This window comes from Trichosurus vulpecula, chromosome 4 (genome assembly GCF_011100635.1).
Source record: "Trichosurus vulpecula isolate mTriVul1 chromosome 4, mTriVul1.pri, whole genome shotgun sequence".
Lineage (NCBI taxonomy): Eukaryota > Metazoa > Chordata > Mammalia > Diprotodontia > Phalangeridae > Trichosurus > Trichosurus vulpecula.
The window spans coordinates 96,696,613-96,723,236 of record NC_050576.1 but is presented as its reverse complement, the minus strand read 5'-3'; the positions used below and the strand labels follow the sequence as shown (position 1 = coordinate 96,723,236).

The 26,624-nt window shown below is 36.6% G+C and overlaps 1 protein-coding gene across 1 annotated transcript in view; it reads left to right on the top strand.

The window, feature by feature from the left end:
• The window catches only part of ZBTB41 (zinc finger and BTB domain containing 41), a 54,336-nt gene that overhangs the window by 14,368 nt on the left and 13,344 nt on the right, over positions 1 to 26,624 (top strand). The window contains exons 3-6 of the mRNA XM_036755129.1: positions 6,506 to 6,713; positions 7,645 to 7,714; positions 14,349 to 14,496; positions 21,429 to 21,558. Of these exons, the coding sequence (XP_036611024.1) occupies positions 6,506 to 6,713; positions 7,645 to 7,714; positions 14,349 to 14,496; positions 21,429 to 21,558 (556 nt within the window). The remainder of the gene's footprint in view (positions 1 to 6,505; positions 6,714 to 7,644; positions 7,715 to 14,348; positions 14,497 to 21,428; positions 21,559 to 26,624) is intronic.

Below are 26,624 nucleotides of genomic sequence, written 5' to 3'. Positions count from 1 at the left end.
GATATTCACCAGGACCCCTGGAGATGGCCCAGAATGCACTGGGAGACCCTGGCCTTTTCAGGCAAAGGAATTTTCAGGTTTCTCACTTTGAGTGAGGTAATGCCCATGCAGTGGATAGGCCTCTTTAAGAAGTCAATCAAGGGGTGGCCCCTTTATTCAAAACTCACACAAAAAAAATCAAACTGGGAGGGGAAGACCCTCAGGGTTCCTGGCCAAAAGAGAAACATTTATTTTATTTATCCCTAGGAATTAGCCAGTGGTCCTCAAATTTCAGATCAGAGAATAGAAGGCAGTTCTGCCCCAGGTGGGGAAAAGAGGGAGTTAGATGCCACAAAGCAAGGCGCATGAAGCTTCTGTTACCGGTACAGCCTTCAGGAACCCAACTCCATCCAAACCGTGAGGTGTGGTAGAAATAGTACTTGTATGCAAGTATTGGTGTTGTGATCTGCATGTCTACACATTAAGGATCATAGGACTGGGAAAAGTCCTTTTAGAGGTCATCTAGTCCACTTCATTTACAAATAAGAAAACTGAGTCTCAGAGAGGTCATTTGCCCTGTGACGTGCCCACAGTCACACAGGGAGTAAGCTGAAGGAAGGGGATTAAAAGCCAGGTCCTGTAATTCAAGGTGAATCCTGGACCCTCTACTCTTCTCTTTCTCTTTAATCTACATTATCTAACTTAGCGAGCTTACATGGATTCAGTGATCATCTTGAGGCAGATAATTCCCAGATGTACATATCCACATATATGTAAATAAATAAATATTTATATTTAATATAATATATTTAATAATCGATATAATAAATATATAAATAGAATGTTTATACATATTTGTATAACTTTGTGCAATATATTATTTATTGAAATCATTAGCTGTGATATTAAACTTTGAGACAGAGTTGACCTTGGCCAGAAGTGCTAAAAAATTCTCTTGGGCTGACATAGGCTCACTAATATGAATGACTGTTTTGTTCATTTGTTTTTAGCAGAAGGAGTTTAAGAATATTGTGAATTGTAGCTACTGGGGAAAAAGTTAAGATTCATATTAATAATACAGTTTATTGTTTTAGCTGAAAAATATGTGAAGAAAATTTCTAGTTGAATTGATTTTATGGTGTTGAATTCCAATCATAGATTATGAGTTTTTGTTCTTTTGAGTGATGATGTAAAAAAAAAATTATAGATGCAGTTTTTATTTCTTTTCCTATGCCAGATTCTTACTTTGGAAAGACTGTGTCAGGTTACTTGATCTTCTAGGAAATGGGAATGAGTTCATTTCAAATGAGAATGAAAACATTAATATCTGTCCCTCTTTTCTTCCCCTCTTTTTTACTTCAACCTTCTTGAAATCTTGTTCTTGATAATTTAATATTAATAATATTAATTCACATTTGCATAGCCTGTGACAGTTTACAAAGCTTTCTCAGTGCCCATGAAGCAGCCTATGCAGGTACTATTACCGTTTGAAAGATAAGAAAGCTGAGGACTAGCTTGTCCACAGCTAGAACTCAATCTCATGACTTGTGACTCTATGTCCAATACACTTTGTACTTTGTGAAACCTCTCTTTTTTACTTTCAGGAGTCAAACACAATCTATTTAATTATTTTCATTTAACTTTCATAATTTTTAATTTTTTGATTTTAAAATTCTCAACCTCAACACTAGATAAATCAGTCATTTCCATGTACATGGTAATGAACAGAAAAAACAAAGAATTGCACACAAAACTGCAGTTATGTATAGGTTGCTGTTTAAGAATATCAGGCAGATCTGTAGCTTTCAAGGGTGTCCTGCTTGTTTGTACTTCTTTCTTGCCTTCCTTCTGTTCTCTTCTTTGCATTAAAAAAAAAATTACCCATTGACTCTATTTCCTTCTCTTTTCCTTTCTTTCTTTCTCTGAAACTGCCCTTTTTGTCATTACTTATGGCACATTATATTTCGTAGCATTTATATAGCACAGTTTTTTTATTTCTCAATAGATGTAGTCTCTACATCTTTGTTACTTCAAGAAGAGCTGCTATAAATAATTTTGTATATAAGGATTCTTTTCTTTTTGTTTCTCTCTTTCATAGGACAAATAGACGAATAGCTGGGTCACAGAGTATGCACAGTTTAATAACTTTTGGGGCATGGTTCCAAATTTCTTCCTTGAATATCCAGACCAATTCACAGCTCTGCTAACTGAATTAATGTGCTTGTTTTCTCAAAGGCCCCATAATTGTCATTTTGTCATTTTTGCCAATCTCATATTTGTGAGATTTGGTTGCTTTTTTGTGCATTTATGTTATTAGTGATTTGGAACATTTTTCATGTGGCTATTGATACCTTGGGCTTCTTTATTTGAAAATGTTCTCTTCATATCTTTTGAACATTTATGGCTCTTGTTCTTATAAATTTGAATTTGATCTTATATATCTTGGTTATAAGACCTTTATCAGAGAAACTTTCTGTAGAGATTTTCTCCCACTTACCTTTTTCCCTTTTAATTTTTGCTGCATCTATTTTGTTTGTATAAAAATCATTTTAATTTTATACAATCAAAATCATCCATTTTCTTCTGTGATCTCTGTCCCTTGTTTGGTCATGAAGTCTTTCCTATATTATCCATAGATCTGAAAAATATTTATTTCTTGTTCCTCTCATTTGTTTGTAATGTCACCCTTTACGTCTAAATTATGTATCCATTTGCTCATTTTGATAGGAGATATTTGTCTGTACCTAATTTTTGTCAGATTGCTTTCCAAGTTTCCTAGTGATTTTTGTCCAATAGTGAGTCCTTACCCCAGTGCCCAAAAAGAGTCTTCACACACTGTGCTTATTCTCTTGTCCTTCCCTCCTATCCCTTCCCTCTTCTTCCCTCCTTCATTTTTCTCTCTTCCCTTCTCTCCTCCCTTCCCCTCTCCTCTCCTTCCTTTACCTTTTTTTTTTGAGGCTTCACTTTCCTTGCACAGTAAGCTGGTTAGCCATTGGTTCAAAATTTTCTATCCTCTCTTCTCCTCCAGTCTTTATTTTGTGTAATTTTTTTTTGCGATCTTTTCTGAGGAATTTTCAATTGTATTTTCCTCATTATTTCTCTTCCTTTCTAGTCTATTATTAGTGTTTTTTTTCTGATTCATGAGCTATGCCTTTTAGCTTATTTATTTTGTTGTGCTCCTCATGAGTGTAAAAAGCTTCTGAAGTATTCTTTTCTGTGTATTTCCTGTGATATTGCCTTTGTAGAATTCCCCTCACCCCCACCCCCTGACCCATTATGCCTTTTGGAAATAGCAGTTCATAGATAGAAGCAGTGTGTGGTTGGAGACACTTTGTGCCACAAATCATGAAGCCTGGTTGTATCCCTTCTCTTACTATAATTAGTCTACATTTTTTTTTTGCAGGAGGGAAGGCAGGGCAGTTGGGGTTAAGTGACTTGCCCAAGGTCACACAGCTAGTTAGTGTGTCAAGTGTTTGAGGCCGTATTTGAACTCAAGTCCCCCGACCTCAGGGCAGGTGCTCTACTCACTGAGCCACCTAGCTGCCCCTATTCTACATTTCTTTTTTTTTATTTTTTATTTTTGGTATTTAATTTTTTTTATTTAATATATTTAGTTTTCAGCATTGATTTTCACAAGTGTTTGAATTACAAATTTTCTCCCCATTTCTACCCTCCCCCCCATTCTACATTTCTACGACCATGTTATATTACCTTAGGGTTATAGTAGGTTACTATATTACAGTAAGATAGTAAGGGGTTATTGGTTTGCCCTGTACCCCTCTATTTGTCAGTTGCTAGTGGGAACTGTTATATATCCCTTCTCATGGCCCTAATTAATTCTACACACCCACTCACAATGGTTGTCACTTGACTTTGGAATTCCCTCATACTATTTGGTCTCTCTCCTTCCCATGGCCCCTTGAATACTCTATGATGGGTATTAGATGTTCTTAGCATCCTGGACTTGGAGGATATAGGGATCAGTTGTCAGGATCTTTTCATGAGGAGAGGACCAATTCCATTTGATTTTCTAGACCTCTCTCCCTCAGTATTCGCTCATTCCCTTCTTAACTGTGACTTTGCTCATCTTTTCTTGTCGAAGGCTTCTACCCTTCCATCCAGTTATTGTCTTTTTCTCTCACATGACTAGGTGATATCAGTTGTTTTTTGCCCTCTGTTGGATTAGGGGAAGGAAAGTTAAGACAGAGTCCATTGCAGGGGGTGGTCTTATAGGCAGAACCTTATTCAGAAGGTTCTATAGATGCTGAATAGGTGATCTTATATTTTTAGTTTGAAGTTTTTAATTCATGAAGTTTTTGCCTTGTGTGGGATTTCTTGTCCTGTGGATTCAGTTTTAGTTGCATGGTGCATCATTCTTTTCTTTTGAGATTTTGGGGTTGGAGACTTTTGCAGGCAAGAACTCTTCCTCCTGATTGTTGCCACAGAAAAGAAAGTGAAGACTGGTTAGAAAGGTAGGAATAAACCCTTGAAAGTGTGGTGTCTGAAATTAAGGGGTAAAATATTCAGTAGAACATAATATAGTTCTACAGAGGAGGCCATGGGGAAATGAAGACTGATGATCTGGCAAGTATGGAAGTCTTAGTGATTTTTGATAGTTTTTTTTGTTTGTAGAGGTTAGATTATGTATAGTAAGGAATTGGAGGCATAAGGTGTATGAACAGCTTGATTGTGAAATTTAATAGTAAAGATGAGAGAGCTCGGATGGGATTGAAGTATCAAGCTAATTCTAAGCATTAGGGAGACCTGAGCTGGTTTGTAGGTAAATGGGAAACAGCTAATGGAGAGGTAGTGGTTGAAATTGGATGAGAAAGCCAGTGTCCCTTCTAGAGCAAAATCCCAGAGGATTAATATGCAATGGAATGTAGGCTACTTATTGAGGAATTAGTTTCAGTGAGGATTTAGAGACAGCTCTTTTGTGATCAGAGAGAGAGTAATGAAGACATTTTTTGCCAAAAGGAGGAGGCTTGCTGAGCTAGCTCACATCCCATGTCTCAGTCATCAGAGTGACATATGAAACTATGCTGATGAGGCAAGGAATGAGGTGTGGTAACAAAGGTCCCAAAGTCAATAAGAAATTTAGATAATAACTAGCAATAAGGATTGTTAGACTTTGAACTTCAGGAGAAAAATGTTGGGGAAGGGAATAGATGTTGCCAGAGAAATATTTTGGAAGCAGCATTAGGGAATAAGGAGCATATTAACCTTCTCTCCTGGTCTTATGAGTTGGGAGAGTGTGTGATTTCTTTTGGAAGGAGTTGCAAGTGCCGTCATGTTTTCAAGGGAAATCCAGGTATCCTGAAAGTAATCAGTTGAAAAGCTTGAAAATGTAGAGAATTTCTTTAAGAATAGTTAGAGTTCGAAGAAAGATTTATTTGTCCTGAGTGGAATAGGCCTGAGGATGAGGAGTAGAATGACTTTGTATAAGGTTGGGGATTCAGTTACTAGTAGTTAGGGAATGTAGTTTGCTCCAGGGTGGTTAAATTAGAGAACTGGATTTGGAGAACTAAAAGGATTGAAGGTAGATTGGAGTAGAATGTTGCCAGTGAAGGGTGGGGGAAGGTTGCTTAGTGGGTACAAATTAGCCCATGGAGGAACTTGTAGAATTACTTGTCCCCAGAGTGTTCTAAAGGTTACTTTCTAGAGGAGGAATTCTTAACTTGTGATGTGTGAACTACGATAGATAGGTAAAGAGATAGATAGTCAAATTGTAATATAATTGGTTTGCTTTATAATGTTATGTATTTTATTTTATGCATTTAAAAATATTCTGGGAAGCAATATGTTTCGCCAGACTTCCAAAGGGGTCCATGACACAAAAAAAGCTTAAGAACCACTCTTCGCAGTTGTGTGTATAGAAAGAATGAAAAATGAATTTAATTTTCAGTTAAACTTAAATGATGAATAAATCTTTTGTAGGAAGCTGGTTTGTAATATTTACATAAGTTATCTTTTAAAATTTATCTTTTATTTGATTTCAAGGAATTCATTGAGAAAATAGCTAATTAGCTAATCCACAAATTTCCCCCAACCTTAGTGTTTTACAAGCCATTGAATATGAATGACTTCTTTAACTTTTAATCCTTAGGTATTTGTTGGGGTTGTGGGGAGGAGTGAGGGGTGTGAGGAGAGGTGCAGCTTATTTAAATGCTTGAGATTTGCCAAAGGTAAAGATGATTTTTTTTTTTTAGTGTCTAACATGATATAATGAGAGGCTGCATAATATAACCCGTGATTAAAGGGTGTCTTAAAGCCAGAAAGACCTGGATTCAATTTAACCTCTTGGTGTTCTAGGTAACTCTCTTAAGACTCCAGTTAGAGGAGGTGCTGACTTGTGTCTGGGGAGAGTATTTTGTCATCTGGTAGTTTTCCTCATCAGGAAGCTTCTTATTAATGAAAAATATATTACTCTTTTATTTATAAAATTTATAAATCAACATAAATCTCAATAAATTCTATGTAGTAAATTTGCTGAATTAATTCTAGTCTCTTTTTTTTTAAAAAATAGGAAAATATGAAAGTCACACCCGTGTTCACACGGGTGAGAAGCCCTTTGAATGTGATATTTGTCATCAGCGTTATTCAACAAAATCTAACCTAACCGTTCACAGAAAGAAGCACAGTAATGAAACAGAATTTCATAAAAAGGAGCACAAATGCCCTTATTGTAATAAACTTCATGCAAGTAAGAAGACTCTAGCTAAACATGTTAAGAGGCAAGTATTCACTTTACTATAATTTATTGTCTTCAAAAATGGTTATTTTTCTAGTTATACAAAAAAATTTTGTGAGGGGCACAGTCCAGATTTTTTATTTCACTTGAATAAGGAGTTTTCTTTGTACAGACTCCTGCCACTAATACACATGTCCAACTACCTGTAAGAGGCAGCTAGGTGGTACAGTGGATAGAATGCTGGGCCTGGAGTCAGGAAGTTGTTCAGTTGTGTCAACTCTTCGTGACCCCATTTTGGGGGTTTTCTTGGCAGAAATACTGGAGTGTTTGCCATTTCCTTCTCCCACTCATTTTATAAAAGAAACCTAGGCAAACAGGGTTAAGTGACTTGTGCAGGGGTAATACAACTGGTAAGTGTCTGAGACTAGATTTGAGTTGAGTCTTTCTGATTTGAAGTCCAGTGCTCTAACCACTGTGCCACCTAGCTGCCAGGAGTCAGGAAGACCTGATTTCTAATGTGGCCTTTGACACTTAGTAGCTGAGTGACCCAGGGCAAATCACTTAGCCTCTACCTCACTTTCCTGAGCTATATAATTGGAATGCTAAATAGTACCCTAACTCCTAGAGTTGTGAAGATATAATATTTGTAAAGGGCTTAGCACAGCCAGAAGGTGAAATGATGGTATCCCATAAAATGATTTTTGATCACAGTAGACTTTCTCTTAAGTAACTGGTTCATTGGTTCCTATAAAATACTAGTTTTATGAAATTTAAGTGTGTTCTCCCTTAGAACATATCTTACCTAAAGTGAGGTATGACTACATTAAAATTTTATAAAATACTAATATGCATGCATATGTTTTGAGTGATGAATCAATACTTGACGCTCTGTGATTGTTAAGTGTATTCATATGAGTTGCAAATTTCGGTCAAGGATATAACTTATCCAGAATATCCTTGTTTTTCCATTGTAGATTTCATCCTGAGAATGCACAAGAATTTATTTCCATCAAGAAGACTAAGAGTGAAAGTTGGAAATGTGATGTAAGCAGCTTATTTTTTTCTTTCTTTAAAAAATAAAACACCTATGTTATATACTTCCGTTTGGGAGCAGTAAGACAAATCTGTTTTTCAAACAGAAATGTTCTTCCAGGAACACGGTATGGTTTTGAATCTTAGAATGCTACTACCTCCAGGAATCAGCGTTGCAGATGACACAGTGGGGAATGGAGGGATGCATTTTTCCAGTGATCACCTACATGCAAGAAATTATATAAAAAATATCATTGAATACTATATAATCAGAAAAATTGGTGGCTGGGGATAGTCTGAGTGCTCCATTGTTATACAGAACAGGAGGAGACTCAGAGGAAGGCCGCTGGTATGTTAGATCTTTTATGAAGGCCTTTGGAAGGACATGGACAAGAATTATACAGGATGAGATGGTATGGATGGATTGTGGTTTTCATTAATGAAAAGAACACTCACATTAAAGAGACAGACCTATCAAAGTACTTTAAAGCTAGGTAGCAAAGCTGAAACTATGTGTGGTTCTGTGATTCACTGACACTTTATCAAAATGATAAGCTTAAATTATTCAATCACTAACTATATTCAAAAGAAATGATATTTTTCAGTTGGTTTGTAGACATTAAGTGCCAGCACTGTGTTAAGCAATGAGGATATAAAGAAAGGCAAAAGACAGTCCCTACCCTCAAGGAATGCATAGTCTTTTTTTTTTTAAGGGGGGAAGGCAGGGCAATTGGGGTTAAGTGACTTGCCCAAGGTCACACAGCTAGTAAGTGTGTCAAGTGTCTGAGGCTGGATTTGAACTCAGGTCTTCCTGACACCAGGGCCGGTGCTCTCCTCATTATACCACCTAGCTGCCCCAAGGAATACATAGTTTTAACAAGTGAGGCAACATGCAGACAACTATGTTCAAACAAGCTTTATACAGGAGAAATTGGAAATAATCAGCAGAGGGAAGGTACTAGATAAGGGTGATTGGGAAAGATTGGGTAGGATTTTTGCTTGAACTTGGAAAAAGCCAGGAAAGGCAGGAGATGGAAATGAGGAGGGGAGCATCCCAGGCATGGGGAACAACCACTGAAAATGCACAAGTAGGAAGGTAATTTTTTGTTCAAGGAATAGCACGTGAGGCATATAATAATAGCATGTAAGTCACTGGATCATAGAGTATATAGATGTAAGAGGAAAGAAGACTAGAAAGGTGGAGTGGGTGGGGCAGGTTGTGAAGTTTTTTGAATGTTAAACAGGATTTTATTCTTGATCCTGAAGGTGATTGGGAGCCACTGGAGTTGTTTAATGGTGTTTGTGGGGAGGGGTGGTGGTGTTTATGTGAGAGAGAGAGTCCGACTTAAGCATTAGAAAACATCCTTTTGACGACTGAGTGGAGGTGATGAAGCAACAAGCTATTGCAGTAGTTCAGACATGGGGGTGATGAAGACTTGCCTGCATTAGGGTGGTGGCAGTTTCAGAAGAGAAAAGGGGAGTAGTATGACCTAGTTACCTATTTATATTTTTTTTGCAGTTACTACAGTAGGTAGTCATAAAGCATTTAAGAAGTACAAACACCCAGGAGCCAGATGTATTTAATGATGGATAAGGGAAACAGAACTTCACTGATGTTGGCTCCATCACTTGACCTCTTTAGGACTTGGATTCTTCATATGTAAAACAATAATCATAGCTGAAATTTACATACTACCTTAAGGTTTGCGAAGTGCTTGGCATATGTTAACTCATTATATTTTCAAAATAATCCTGTGAAATATTTGCTGCTATTATCCCCATCTTATGGATAAAAGAACAGGTTCATAATTTTATTAACTTTCACTTTAACCTTTAAACAAGTTGTCCAAGGCCAATAAAAGTATGAGGCAGAATATGAGAGGTTTTCCTTATTCCAGGGCCAACAGTCCTACAGAATCACACAATCCCCAATATTAATAACAAAAATTATAATGTAATGATAATATTTGTAAAGTGCTTCATAAAGCTTAAAAGTGCTATATAAATGCTAGTTAATAGTAATAGCTAACATTTGTATAGCAGTTTTAAGCTTTACAAAGCATTTTACATGTTTTCTCATTTAATCCTCATAATATTGTGAGGTAGGTATTATTGTCCCCATTTTATAGGTGAGGAAACTGAGATAGAGAGGTTAAATGTTTTTGCCCCAGTTCATGAAGCTAGTGTCTGAAGCAAGATTATGGGTTTTCATGATTTCGGGCCCAGTACTTTATGCCACCTAGCTGCCACAAAGAAGACACCTAAGTAATGGTCATCCAACTTTTCCTTTAAAGTAAAATTAGACAAACTTCAGTTAGGCAAAACTTTGCTCTGATTGTTGGGTCATTTTTCCTTAGAGCAATCCTAAATCTGCCTCTTTATTCCTTATTCAAGTTGTTCCTCATTCTGTCCTTGGGGGCCATATTGAATAACTGATCTCTCTTTGATGTGACTGTCTTTCAGAGGTGGCTATCATGCTACTCCTAGTTGTCTTCCTGCTGAATATCCCCTATTCCTTTAGTCAGTCCTCACATGGCATGAATTTGAAGTCATTCACCATCCTTGTTGCTCTCTGTCATACTCCCATCATTATCTATCCTACAGTGGCACAGTTGAGCACAGTACTGTAGAGGGGGCCCAGTCATGGCAGAATACAGCTCAGATATTACCTCATTATTGGAAGCTGTGTCTCTTTTAAAACCGCCTAAGAGAGCCTTAGCCTTTTTGGCTGTTGTGTCCTGCTGCTTGCTCATAATGAACTTGTAGTTCACTAACTTTTTCAGATGAACGTTTTATAGAAGCCATGATTCCTTCATCTTATATTTTTAAAGGTGATTTATAACCTGTATGTATGATTTGAAATTTACTAGAAATAAATGTAATTTTATTTTATTTAGCTAGGTTCTCCTTCTGCATGTCTCACTGCTCCTACCCACTAACAAGGTTTGGCACTCTTCTGTGCTGTTTTTTTAGTAGACTCTGCAGTTCCTAGGGATTCAATTATCATCTCTTTCCTGAAGATTCCCATATCCACTTATCTGACCTTAATGTCTTCTGATCTCCCATCTTGTATCTGTAACTGCCTGTTAAATGTCTTGAACTGGTGGTCCTGCAGACATCTTAACCTCAGCATGTCAAAAACTAAAGATCTTTCTTCTCAAACCCTCCCCTCTTCCAAATTTTCCTTATACATCATCCCACTCATCTAGGCTTGCAAACTTGGTTTCATTCTTGACTTTTCACTGTCTTATCCTCTTCACAATCTATTGCTTAGTCCTGCTAATTCTACCTTTATAACATTTTTCATATAAGCCCTCTGACACTGCTACCACCCTGATGTTGGCCCTTATCACTGTATTCCTGAACTATTGCAATGTCCTGCAAATGAGTCTGCCTGCCACAAATCTCTCCCCATTTCAGTCTGTGTGTCATTCAGCTGTCAAAATATTCTTCTTGAAGTGTATCGTATTACTCCTGTACTCAGTAAACTCCAGAAACTCCCTATATCCTCCAGGATCAAATATAAAACCTCTTGTTTGACACATTCAAAGACCCTCATAACCTGCCTTCTTCCTACTTTTTTCCACTCTTCTTATACCTTATTCCCTTTCATGTTCTTTGTGGTCCAGTGACACTGGCCTCCTTTTTGTTCTTCAAACAAGGCACTGTCTTCCCACTTGTGCATTTTAACTGGCTGTTTCTCAATTGCTGGAATTCTCCCTCCTGACCTCCCTGGTTTCCTTAAAATCCCACATTCTACAGGAAGCCTTTCCCAGTTACCTTAATTCCCATGCTTTCTGCCTGTTAATTATCTACAATTATCCTGTACGTAGCTTGTTTGTTCCTAGTTGTTTATATGTTGTCTCCCCCTTTAGACTTGGCTTTCTTTGTATTAACATTGTTTAGCCCATTGCCTGGCATATAGTTGGTGCTTAATAAGTGCTTGTTGACTGATGTTTTAGCTTGACAGGTTCATTTGAATTCTGACTCTGGCATCTATTATGTTTGCAGTGGATGCCAGAGTTAGGATTCAGAAAGGTCTTGTCAGACCAGCGCATTTGTCTCAGTCTTCTGCAATATCTATCTCATCTGCCTCCTCTATTTTATCCTGGTTCAGCTTTAAATTAGCTTTCCCCTGATATATTTATTAAATTAGCCTCCCACACACTGCTGATCTATTAATCTCCTGAAAACAAAGCTTTCATAACTACCTGGCTTTAAATCTTAAGTGACTTCCCATTGTCTTCTGAATAAAGTCCAAATTCCCTGGCCTGGCATTTAACACTTAATATAGTCTTAATATACCTTTTTACTCATATCTCATCCTATTTCCTCTGATATTCTCTTAAATACTATCCAAATTGAGCTACTTACCATACTATAAGTAAATCTTGAGGTTTTTTTCTTCCTCCATACCTTTCTTCATACCATTCTCTCTATTATCTGTGATGATTTTTATTCTCATACTTTTTCCCTATGTCTGGAATTCATATGCATCTCCACTTGTGGAAATCCTTTTTGTCTCTCTAGGTAATTGAAATGCCACCTCCACAAATCTCCTTATTCCCTCAGTTTAATATAATCTCTTTCGAAATGTCATATCAGCTTGTTTGTACCTTTTTTTGTGTACCACTATCCCAACTATACTTCGTGTATGTAGGTGTGTGTATACACCCATATATGTGTAACATATAATATTTTGTATTCTATTTTTTATATGCATATGTATGTAATACTTTGTAGTGATTTACTTTTATATTTACTATATTTGTATATATATTTATAAATACATAATATATAAATGTATATTTATATTGACTATATATAGTATATGTATGATATATACTATTACAAATAGTTATTTGTGCACATATATTCTGTTTCTCTTAATTGTTCCTTGAAGCCAAAACTTGTATGTTATTTGTGTTTTTATCTCTTAATATCTGTCACACTGTCCTGAACATCAGGAGAAGGATAAGGATTAAATCTATAATAGTATGGGGAACTTTCAGATGAGAGAACACTCTTGATCAGTGCAGATTGGTGTGTTCTCTCCAACTGATAGCCTTAGTGAGTTACCTAGAGCACTGAGAAATTAGGTCACATCTAGTATGTGCCAGATGTGAGACTTGAACCCAGCCCTTGCTGGCTTTGAGGCTAACTCTATCCATTGGCATATAGTATGCAGTTATTTGTAGAATGAATGAATACGTAGCATGGCCTAAAGCTAAAAAGAAATGCTGGGACTGACATTGAATTGGATTTCTCTTCTATTAACTTGAGGACCAAAGCTGTTAGCTTTGTCTAGCACTAGAGAAGATCCTGTGCAAACTTTGTGATGGGCTTTCTCAATAAGAGCTTTTCTCTGGAAATGGAATTAAACATTAATCACTTCTATCCACATAAGATCAATCTTTCCTTCTGTAGTTGGCCTCTTAATTGCTTAAAAATTTGACTTCCACATTTTAAGAAATTTTTTTAAACCCCTGAATATTTGTTTAAAAAAATTAAATAACAGTTTAAAACAGTTACACAGTGGTTTTGTCATGGTTACTTTCTTAAATAACTAGTCAGTCAGTCAGTCAACATTGAGCACCTTTTATGTGCCAGATACTGTACTAAGCTCTTTGGTATAAACAAAGGTAAAAGATAGTTCTCACCCTCCTCCCACAATCTAATAGGAGAGATAACATGGAAACAACTATGTACAACAAGCTATATACAGGAAGACAAAACTTTTCATATACAGCAGGGTAAAAGAAGAAGTTAGTGGATAGAGTATTAGACCTGGAGTCAGGAAAAACTGAATTCAAATCCAAGCTCAGACTACTAACTGTGGAACTGTGGACAAGTCACTTAACCTCCATTTGCTTCAGTTTCCTCAATATAAAATGGAGAAAATAACAGGACCCACCTTTGAAATGTTATTTTGAATATTAAATAATAATTGTACTTAGCACAGTGGCCCGGTATATAATAAGCACTGTATAAATGCTTATTCCTTTCCCCCTTCCCTAAAGAAGTTAAATTTTTTTTCATATTTCTGTTGAACGTCTCCAGGAATAAGTACACAAAAATAGAGAAAAGTTAATTCAGCAAAAATTTATTGAACACTTTCTGTGGCCTGGCACTATTCCTTTAAATATAGGACAATACCCTGGAACATAGTTCTTTTCAGTTTCAACTTCAAAGTAAAACTAAAATAGAATATCTCATGTTTTCCTCCTTCAGATGATACTCATTTTGTACTTAATCCCTTGTAGTGGTTTAAAAATTTTTATGATTTTAACGGAAGGCAACATGATATAGCTGGCCTCAAATGTCTTTAAGCCCCATCTTTGATACATATTGGCTGTTTGACCTTGTGCAAAACACTTAACTTCTCAGTGTTCTTAAGTTGTTGACAAGGTATCAGCCTGACTTAGTAGAGGGAATTTTCTCATTCTGGGGATCTCTATTGCAGTGTAAGCACAGGGGCAATCTCTAACCTAGCATATAGAAGTTACTCTTTTGTGCTGTACTTTGTTTCTGAAAATCTTTTCCATAGGAACTTAGACTCAAAAAAGTATCTTGCTTATTTTGTGACTTGTTTTCTTTATAGTTTAATTTTGATTTTGGACTATTTTATTTGAAAATATCTTTTTAGATTTGCAAGAAGTCATTTACTCGAAGACCACACTTGGAGGAGCATATGATTCTTCATTCTCAAGACAAACCTTTTAAGTGCACCTATTGTGAAGAACATTTCAAATCACGATTTGCACGGCTAAAACACCAAGAAAAGTTCCACCTGGGTATGTAAATCACTGTTAGTAACTAGTGATGTTAGCAGAAGCTAACATCTGAGCTACTGCTCCCTGATACTAGAATAATCTACTTTATTTTTTAAAATTAATATTTTATATTTTTCCCCAATTACATGTCAAAACAATTTTAACATTCTTTTTTTCTTCTTCTAGTGCAATTTGACATAGGTTATACATGTGCTGTTAGGCAAAACACATTTCCATGTAAGTTATGCTGTGAAAGAAAATATAGACCAAAAAAACCAAGAAAAATAAAGAAATATGCTTTGCTGTGCATTCAGACTCCCATCAGTTCTTTCTCTGGAGAGGGATAGCATTTTTCATCATAAGTCTTTGCAAATTGTCTTGGATCATTGTATTGCTGAATATAGCAAAGTTATTCACAGTTGATCATCATATAATATTGCTGTTTCTATGTAGAGTATTCTTTTCATTCTGGTCATTTCATTTTGCATTAGTTCATGTAAGTCTTTCCTGGTTTTTCTGAGTATCCTGCTCATCATTTTTTAGAGCGCAATAGTATTTCATCACAATCACACCATTCCCCAGTTGATGAATATGCCCTCAATTTTCATTTTTTTGCCACTACTAAATGACCTACTATAAATATTTTTGTACATGTAGATCCTTTTCCTTTTCGTTTTTTAATCTCTTTGGGATACAGACCTAGTAGTGGTATTGCTTGTTAGCCCATTGGGCATAGGAGAATAATGGACTTTTAACACATTAATGGATTTGTAAGCTAATAGATTTGAGTCATTCTACCCTCAACATAGATTGCAACTTCTTCATGCTGCCTGATTCTTTGTAAGTCTCGTTTGATGCTCTTCCATAGACTTTACAAGGAAAATCCACTTAACTTACTAGAAGCTTTTTTATAGGTCTTTTTACATTTTATAGGTACTGGGGAGCCCTTTGGCTATTTATCTGCGATTTCTTGCTGTTGATAAATGATTGGAAATTTGTTTTGGTATTTTTTTCAAATTAATTTTGTAAATAGGTCAGAAATCTAAATGACAATTTGGTTATTTTATTTGCCAGGATTAGTTGAAGCTAGTACCCAGTTTACTGGGAGTTGAGTGTCACCAATTGAGTAGGTTTGGTAATTCAGTATTTCACGGGACTTATTTTCCCATCATTCTGTACTAGTATAGCAAATTGGAACCCATTTAAACCTTTGCATTCTATTCGACTTTGTGTCTGTAAAAATCCTTCAGAGATTTTACCCTTGGGCAGAAGACCTTCCTTATAAATATCAGTGTAACTCTTAGATTGTCCATCTTTATTTAACATAAGTAGGCACCTTTTCTGATTATATTTGTTTATTCTAGAAGGTTTAATGCCATCTTTCACATGTAGATCATTAATGGTAACATCTGCAGCCTTTTTACTTGTTTACCACATGTCTTTCTGTTCCTTTTTGCATCACTATGGGTCATTTGTGATTCTTCCAGGATGTTGGTGTTAAAGTGATAGGTTAGTATCCGTCTAACACTTTTGGGGTTCTTGACAGGCATTTATGTTCCCAAATAAAATAAAATCCTTGTTCAGTTCTGATCTAGGTCATTGTCTACCTGTAGAACCTCTCTAAGAGAGACGTGTGTGTGTGTGTGTGTGTGTGTGTGTGTGTGTGTGTGTGTGTTAACGGACTCACTGTTGTCTGTCATGTGGCTATATGTTATAATCTTTCTAATGTATATATATTCTTAACTGTGATGATTAAAAAGGTCCAAGAGCTGGGTAATTTAATCATTTTGTTAATGAGGAATAAGGTCAGCAGTTATTAATAAAAGGATGGTCATTTGGCCATCTCTCTTAGACTAAAGACCCCTAATAGTGGTGGGGTTGCAGTTTATATGTCCTTCAAAGAGGAGGTGTTCATGAGAGATGGCAGTCAGTTCAGATTTGTTAACACAAAGACAGATGTGTGCTATATTAAAATGATGTTTTTGGAGTATGTTACTTAGGTCATTCAAATATTGGTCAAAGAGACATCAATTTCCATGTCACCTGTCTTGATAATAGGAAGAATCAACTTTTCCCCAGACCTGTCAGAAAACACAACGAATGAGCAGGAATATACCCATTAGCCCATACTTAGAATTTCTCTTACTGTCTGATTAAATCTTGGCTTAGGTAAATCTCTAAGAGAGATTTCCCACACTGGTTGGTTTCTGGATGAGAAAGTAGAAAAAGGGAAAAACCATGGTCCCAATGCAGTAATTAGAAATATTCCTTTCTCACATTACTGTCTTTCTACTTTGTGGGTGGCTTGGAGGTGATATTTGATGTTTTGCCATGCAGTAGTAGAAAGATGACAAGTTGCCAAAAACAGTAGGCTGGATTGTTGTAGTAAAGTGTTTTTCTTTCAAAGCTCTTCATAATATTCTATCCTCTTCCTATCTTTCCAGTCTTTACCTCCTCTCCAAGTATTCTGCAATGCAGTGACACTGGCCTTTATATGTTCCTCAGACGAAACACCGCATCACCCTCACTAAAGTCCCGCCTTCTTCAAAAAGCCTTTCTCATTATTCCTTATTATTAGTGCTTCCTCTCTGAGATGATCTCCAATTTATCTTGTGTGTATCTTGCTTATAATTGATCAGTACAGAAGTGTGGTAGAAATACTTTTCTAATTCTTACCATTAGGTTGTGCAGCCTAAGAATGAATTAACTTTTTAATCCGGTCAGATTGAGTTTGTTATAAGTGTAACTTTTACAAGATCTTTTAAATAAAAAATTCCACCAATTACTTCTCTACTTACAGAGCACCTACCGTATGTAGACTTCTATGCTGGGTGGAGGGAATGGTACAAAACTTACTTAATCTCTGTCTTCATAGAACTTTTAGGTTTGTTTTACATGACCTGTGGTCAAGCCTAGTCTTCACTGTTCCTTTGATTTTTTTTTTTAAGGCTAAATACAAGACATTACATGAATGAATCTCTGTTGAGCTTAATTTTCCAGATCATCATTCTAGGCCTTTATATCTTGTTTATGCCATTCTCCCTGTTTTCTGGTATCCTCAGAGATTTGATAAGCTTGCTTTCATTTAAGTTATTCTGCACATTTTTCCATCTGTCATTCCCACTCTCTAAGCTTCAGTCTTTCCCTGTCTATTTTTTGGGCTGCAGATGATTTTCAGATCTATTTATCTGTCCTCATCTCCAGGCTCCTATCTCCAACTGCTCAGACTGGGTAACCTGTAGATAATTCATACTCAACCCGTCTAAAACAGAACTCATCAGCTTTCCCTGAAATCCTTCTCCTCTTCCTAACTTCTCTGTTACCATTGAGGACTCCACCGTTCTTCCAGTCGGCCAAGCTCACAATCTACTTGTCATCCTTGATTCCTCTGTTACACTAATTCTACAGAACCAATCTGTTAATAAGTCTTGCCACCTCTACATTTACAAAATCTTTATATGTGTCCCCTTTACTCTCATGACCTGTGGTCAAGCTGTCTTCACTGCCATATGCTTGGTCAGTTGATTTTTTTTTTGAAGTATAGGTGTAAGACATTACATGAACAAATCCTTGTTAAACGGCTATTGCCTTATTATAGACTCTCATTTGCAATAGCTTTTTGGTTGATCTTCCTGCCTCAAGTTTCTACCCAATCCAGTCTATCCTGTACTCAGATGCCAAAGTAATTTTCCTAAAGTTCAGGTCTGACTATCATCCCATCCCTGAGTCAGTAAACTCCAGTAGCTACTTATTACTTCTAGGATCAAATATAAAATCCTCTATTTGGCATTTAAAGCCCTCCCCAGAGATAAGAAAAAGATGATAGAGTAGGAGGAAGCCATATAACCTGGCTTTCCCAATAGCTATTTCAGCAAAAGATTTTAAAAGAGCATCAGACCAAGTAGTGATTGAAAAATCTAAGAAGAAATTCAATGAGTGATCTTTCTAGCCCAAGATCACAAATTCACTTCATCGTTAAATTACCAGGACAGAAACTGTGGAACAGAAGTGGGCCACAATTGCAGATTTCACCCCTAGTCTTTTGATTGTGGGGCTCTTGCTCTTACACGGGAGTGAATTTCTGATTCAGCCCCCTGTACTTAGAATAGGGGTAAGCAGGCAGCTCTTTCATTCTCAATCTATTAAGTCTTCCACCTAGCTGATGGGGCCAGAGCCAGCAACTCTTGACTGGAACTTAACCCAGCAATAAGTCTTCAGTTACGTTGTCTAGATCCAAATTAGAATCTGGAGCCTGGAAAGCCTAGGAAGTCAGTATGCAGACCATGCAATTGATCAAGACTACAGAGGACGCGTTGAAAGTTTGTAGCTTTCTGGTCTGAGCTTCCTCTCATAGTTTCAAGAGTACAGAACGTTCAGTACCCAGAGAAAGTAACAGCAGGACTCCAGACAAGATTCTTTAGGATTACATAAGGAAAAGACAGTCCCACCATTAATGTATATGGCCTGGCCCTAGCACAAAGTTTCAATCTGGTAAGTAAGGTTGGGTATAAAAAAAAAAGGGATAAAGAACTATTATGGTGCCAGAGATCCCCAAGGCATAAATCAAGATGATTATAACTTCAAACACATAGAAGCAAAGGGTCAAAGAAAAATAAGGAAGAGAAGGCAGTGAATAAGCATTTATGTAGTGTCTAGTATGTGCCAGACACTGTGGTAAGCGCTTTGCGAATATCTCATTTGGTCCTCACAACAATATTGTGACGCAGAGTGAAATGAGAATTAATCATAAGCAGAACAGACCATGAGTTTAAATGGGATTGTGAAATGGATTTAGCAGGAAAGAAAGTATATTTATTTTGGATATGACCGACATAGGAATTTGTTTTGCTTGACTGTGCATATTTGTTACAAGAGGTTTTTGTTTGGGATTTTTTGTTTTTAAAGTAGGTGAGAATGATAGAAAAGGAAAATAATAAATATTGGAGGGGGTATGGGAAAACTGGGGTGCTGCTGCATTGTTGGTGGAGTTGTGATCTGATCCAAAACCATTCCAGAGAGCAATTTATAACTGCACAGAGGGCTATAAAACTGTGCATACCCTTTGATCCAGCTAGGTCTGAAAGAAAAAGAAAAGAGAAAAGGACCTAGTTTTAGAAAAAACATTTATGGCAGCTCTTTTTGTGGTGGCAAAGAATTGAAAATTGAGAGGATGTATGTCTGTTGGGGAATGGCTGACAAGTTGTGCTATAAGAAATGAGGAGCAGAATTCTTTCAGAAAAACATGGAAAAACTTACATGAATTGATGAAGTGTGAAGTAAGCAGAACCAGAACATTGCACACAGAAACAGCAATATAGATTGATGATCAACTATGAACGATTTCGTTGTTCTCAGCAATACACTGATCCAAGACAATTCCAAAGGACTCATGATGAAAAATGCTGTCTACCTCCAGAGAAAGAACTGTTAGAGTCTAAATGCAGATGGAAGCATACTATTTTTCACTTTATTTTTTCATGGATTTTTTTTCTTTGGTCTGTGTTTTCTTTTACGACATGACTTATATGGAAATGTGTTTTGTATAATTACACATGTATAACTTATACCAAATTGCTTACTGTCTCGAAGAGGAGGGAAGAAGAGAATCTGGAACTCAAAATAAGAATGGAATTGGGGAAAATTTATTTTTAAAAGCTAAAAATAAAAAATAAAGTTGATGAGAGGGAAAATAAATGCTTACTTAAAAAATATTTTTTGAAAAGTCCCTCACAACAGCCTTTCATTTTTTATTTCTAGTCTTAAACTTCACTTTCCACCATGTATTTTATGATCCAACAACATCTGCCCTCTTGCTATTTCTTCCACTCTGTCTCCCTCTTCTTCTGTATCTTTTCTTTTCTTTTTTTTTTTTTTTTTGGAGGGTGGAAGGCAGGGCAATTGGGGTTAAGTGATTTACCCAACGTCACACAGCTTGTAAGTGTGTCAGGTGTCTGAGGTCAGCTTTGAACTCAGGTCCTCCTGACTCCAGGGCCAGTGCTCTACTCACTGTGCCACCTATCTGCCCCTTTCTGTATCTTTTCAGTGGATGTCTCTCATTCCTGGAATGCTCTTCCATCTTTGCCTCTGTGCTGTGGCTTCCCAGATTTCTTTTAAGTCCTACCTTTTATAAGAGCCTTTCCTGGTTTTCTTCATCGTGTTCTTCCCACCTCACTCACTTCCACTCCAACTTGTGCCTTCTTTCTGAGAGGTTATCTGCCACCTAATTTGCATATATCCTATAGGTAAATAGCTGTTTGTGTGTCTTCCCCATTAAAATGTGGGGATTCATTGAGGATGGGAACCTCATATTTTTGCCTTTCTTTGTCTTTAGTATTTACCAAATGCTTGGTGCATATTAACCGCTTAATCAGAGCATTGCTAACTGACTGACAGGTCCAGAACCGTGAAGCATGCCATTAGATTCCTTTCCTCCCTTTTATTGACATTGATACTTCTCTACTACAGAATACTATTCTATATATTCTGTACTCTGGATGCAGTTGCTTCATGATAAGCTTCTAATTAAGATGTATCTTTTCATTTTCCGTAAGTATATTCTGGCACCTAGCACAGTACCTTGGAATATAGTAGCCTCATAATTGTTGATAATACCCTTGAAGGTTACCTAAATATTTTGAAATCAAGTCATCTGGACATTTTTCAGCAAAAATAATTTCAGCTAAAATACTTTAAAAATTGAAATTAAATTGTAAAACCTAAGATGTGAGATTTTAAAATTTTCTTTACTTAAAGCCAGAGCAATGACTTAAATTACCAGCATTCTTTGAAAATATTAACTTAATTACTGTGTTAATATGAGCCTTAAACCTTTTGTGTATTCTATTCCCCACTCCATCCTACCTTTTCCATCCCTACACACAAAGGTACACCTACTTTAGCATCCTTTCATTTAACCTGAGTGAATGAATTTTCCTTCTGCTCTCAAATTTTAGGTCCATTTCCATGTGATATCTGTGGTCGCCAGTTCAATGACACTGGAAATTTGAAACGACACATAGAATGTACTCATGGTGGAAAGAGAAAATGGACTTGTTTTATATGTGGAAAATCAGTAAGAGAAAGGTGAGATGTTATCTAGAGACTTCACCTCAATTTGATATTATGATACTCAGAAAAATACAGTTAATGGTTATTTGAAAAAATGACAATGATAAGCTCGAGAACATTTGCAGGAGGTTGAGCAGAATGGTGAAGAGTCAAGATCATGCCCTCTGAGCATTGGCTGAAGGAACTGGTATTGTTCTACCTGGAGGAGAGCAGACTTATGGGGTATATGTTAGCTTTCTCAATATTGGAAGGAACGTCAGGTGGAAGAAGGACTAAGCTTGTTCTGTTTATTCATAAAAGGCAGAGCTAGCAGCAGCATGTGGAAATTGCAAAGGCAAATTTAGTTTTGTTGGAAGAAAAAAAGGCATACTGATAGAGTTTTACAAAAGTGGAAGTTGTGGCTTCAGGAGGTGGCAGATTCCCCCTTAATGAATAAGTGAAAAAAAAAGCATTTATTTAGTACTTACTATAAGCAAAGCACTATGCTTTTTCAGTGTCTTTAAAGCAGAGGCTGGATGATCATTTGATATATTGTAAAAGGGGATTCTTGTTTAGGTATGGTTTAGACTAGATTTTGGAGGTCCCTTCCAGCTCAGATTCTGTGATTAGGTCACACTGATTTATGCATTTTATGCCTGAAAATAATTTTGATAGAAGACTTTCCACATTGGAACAGCTCTAATTGTTAGTAAAAGTTTTCTCATTTAAGCCTGAATCCTACCTCTCAGTAAGTTTAAACTCCTCATACTGCCCTATGGCCAAGCAGAGGAAATCTAATCACTATTCCACATGAAAATGCTAAGGACTTCTTTTTTATACCAGATTTTCTGTTTGTTATTAGGACCACAAGATATAAATCTACAAATGGAAAGGTACCTCAGAAGTCATCTAGTCCAATCCCCTTATTTGACAGATGAGTAAACTTGAGGCCTACAGAAGTTAAGACACTTGTTCAAGGTCACAGGTAGTCTCAGGGTTGGGATTTGAACCCAGGTCCTTTCATTCCAGAGTCATTGTTCTTTAAAGTGTTCCGTGGTGTCTTCTCTATTATTATTAGTCAATAAACACTGAAAAATGAAAGTTAAAATAAAGATTTATTATCCTACAAGGCACTGATAAAGTATCATAGGATGGATCCCAGGCTTTAGTGTTGGAAGGGAGCTGAGAGATTATCTAGTCTACTCCTCATTTTATAGTTGAGGAAACAAATCCAGAGGAAAAAAGTGGCCCACCCCAGTAATAAGATTTGATTTGAAGCTTTCTGTGACCTGAAGTGAGTTACATCTTTGTGTCTCCATCACAGTATTGTTATGCCTTCTTTAACAGCACCATCTGCTGGCACAGTTACTTCTTCAACTCTTAACTCTGTTTTTCAGACGTACTGGATAGGAGACAGAAATAAGAATGACAACATAAGAGTATAATTTAAGTTGTTTTTTTCCAGAGGTCCTCAAAAAAATTACAATTCTAGTGTAATTTCTCTTTACCTACAGATTATATCCTGTCTTAGAGAAGCTGTAAAGAATAGCTAACACTGGCTCAATAGTAACATATGGAGTGGCAGACGTGGCTTCCTAGAAACTCATGCCCTAGATCACCTAAGTGGTTTTATGGGTGGGTAGAACTACTTAAAATTTTGTGACTAAATGACATGTAGAAGAAATATCATTTATTCATTGAGTACTTAGTGATCAGTAATAACACTGGTATTGTAAACTGGATTGTTTGACCTCTACACCAAGATTAAGTTTGATTTTCTCTTTCTTAATTCACTATGGTGATTAGGTATTATTTATATGTATTATTGAAACTTTGTTTTGAGGGAATAGATAAAGCTCTGGCCAATGAAAAGACGAAGTCTGTTGACTATGGCTGTAAAAGACGAAGGTTATAATTAAGCGGCAATAATGATCATGATAATAGGTAACATTTATATAACACCTACCATGTGCCAGGCCACTGTAGTAAGCATTTTTTATAAACCTTATTTCATTTGGTCTTTTGTAACAACCCTGCAAGGTAGATGCTCATGTTACAGATGAAAAAACTGAGGCAAACAGAGGTTAAGTAACCAGCTCCACATGACTAATAAGGGTCTGAGGCCATATATGAACTCATGTCTTCTTGTTTCTGGGCCCAGTGCTTTCTGCACTGTGGCACCACCTGGCTGCGCGAGAGATAATAAGGTGACAATTGGTAGAGGGAGCTTTCTCAATGAAGTTTTCTACAATGTGAAATTGCAGGTCATGGCCAAAAAAAAATTATTAGTCAGAAATTTTAGAATTTTCAGAATAGATAATTGCTGGTGATAAATGAAATTATTTCTGTATAGACCACATGTTCCATAGGAAAGGAATTATTGAAGTGGGTAATGATTAGAAGAACTTATTTGCTATGTGTAAATTGAATTATTTTATTATTTTAATTATACTTAGTGCTGCCCTTTCTCTCTGACTGTAATTCTTTCTTTGGCATTTTGGTGGTTGGGTACTTTTCTTTCTGCTGTGTTTGACCCTACATTTTTGTTCTCTCTCTCTTTTTGTCTCTCCCTACCTTCCCCTCTTTTTACTCTCCCTATTCTCTCCTCTCTGTCTTCTGTCTCCTTTCCCCTAAATCTGTTATGAATCTAAATCACTGGGTTTGGATCCAAATGTCAGTAGAAGGTGAATGAATTGTTGTTTCTTTAAAAGACCAGATAATTGCTCACTGAATGGCTGGATCAAAATATTAATGCATTTGTTATTATGAAAAAGGTCCCTGGTAGAGTTCCCTTAGTGATATGGTTTGGTCATTGTGCTGTTTAACATTTTTAATAATTCCTTGGATAAAGGCCTAGGCAGTATGGTTATAAAATTTTCATTTCACACAAAGCTCATGGGGGCCTGGTTTAGGATCTAGAAAGATTTTGACAGGTTAGAACAATGGACAGATTTTAATAAGGCTGAATTTAATAAGGGTAAATATTTGGGTAAGTGATTTTTTTTTAAACTCATGTAGGACTTTATGAGGGTTTGGGAAGACCATCAGTCATTTGAAAAAGATCTAGGTCTTTTAGTAAACTACAAGCTCAATGTGAGCTGAAGGTGTCGCGGCATTAGGTTATATTATGAATGATATGGTATGTAAGAGTACTATAATCTACACTGGTCAGTGCACATCTGTAGTGTATTGCCTTAAATTAGGGATACCATATTTTTGGAAAGATTGATAAGCTGGAGTCTGATCATGATGTGGAAGGGTCTCAAAATAATGTCATTTGAAAGTTGGAGCTGGAGATGTTTATTGTGGAAAACAGTAATTGGATATTTTTGGGGTAGTGAGAGGAAGATCAACACCTTCATTGATTTGAAGGATTGTCATGTGGAGGGATTGTATTTGTTCTGATGGTCTCATTACAATATGTATATGGAATTAGTTGGGGGATAGATTTCACCCCAAAGTAAGGAAACACTCACTAGCAGAGCTGTCCAAGAGTTGACCGGGCCCCCTGGGCAGTAGTGGATTCTGTCTTACTGGAGGTCTTTAAGCACTGGTTGATTAACCCTTATTAAGCATCTTTTGAAAGACTCTCCTGTTCAAGTACAGGTTGGACTAGGTGACATCCAGGGACACTTGCAACTCTGAGATTCTGTAATTGGTTCTTTAGATTAAGGAAAATCTTTCTTTAAATTTTATTATGGATGAAGAATGGTTAGGTGGTATTACTGATTGCATTAATCAATATTTTTGATGTTCAGTCATTCACTTGTGTTTGACTCTTTGTGACCCTGTGGAACATATTGTCCATAGGGTTTTCATGGCAAGGATACTGGCGAAGTTTGTCATTTCTTTCTCCAGTGAATTAAGGTAGACAGAGATTAAGTGCCTTGCTCAGAGTCACCCTGGTAGTAAATGGCCAAGACCGGATTTGAGCTCAGGTCTTCCTTACTCCAGGCACAGCACTGTATCCACTGAGCCACCTATCTGCCTCCTATGAAGGAATACACTGTATATACAAAAACAAACTAATCAGTATACTATGGTTCTGGAATTTCAAACAGTAATTTTAGAAAGGACCAAATATCCCGGTTCTTGTTAATTATTTTTCTCAATACTCTCTCCCCTGACCCACTCTTCACCCTCCCCCCGCCAGGATTCGTTACATCTCTATCACTCCTCACATATGTACTACTTAAACTTTTTATTCCTTTGGAAAGAGAATAAGGCGGCAGTAGACCTTGCCTTTCTCGTTTTCTCTTGCTCACTATTGGCTTTTCTACTTTGCACATAAAGGTTTAAAGCACCTGGGTAAATTTCCCTTCAGCATTTGAAATACAGAGCAGTTTTTAGCTGATACTAATTCCTCTTGTTTAGTACTTCAAGCATCTGTTATTTTGTTGGTGTTAATTTGGACTCTGTCAGGATATATCAACCCTCTTGGATGGTTTTGATGAGTTGCTTTAGCTGGAAAAAATCACTCAGTGACTGTTCATAACTGGTGATGATTCTCTTGTGCTTGGCCAAAATTCTTATTAAATGCTTGTTGACTTATGTGGAAGAAAAAATAATACTGAAATATACTCTGCAATTTTAGGCTCAAGTCTGCCAAAAACAATTTAATATAATATTAATTAATATTCAGGGGAGATCAAACTAGCATACTCCCCCAAGCTTCCTGACCCATTCCCTCACTGCCTTTAAGAGAATTTCATCCCTGGGTGCAGGGGTGTGTTGGAGCCAGCTCATACAGGGTTTGGAGTATGGATTGTTACATATTCAGTGTGAACTTGATTTGGTATTTTGTTTATTGTCTATATTTAAGAAAGGAATGTAGCAAATGTTAGTAATGCAGATTAAACAAAAAAGTGCCATGTGTTTTCATAACCTATTGTTAAAAAATTTATCAGCATATCCCTGTACTTAGGTAATATTTATAGGAATGTTGAACAGGGGGGAAAAAGATCACAAATATATAAAAATACAGTTTGGGCTTATGTTCTAGAATTGTCAAGTAAGCCAGTTACCACCTGATTGCTCCTCAGTTAAACCTGGAGTAGTACCTCTTCTCTTTCATCATTATCTTAATCCTTTCTTAATAAAAA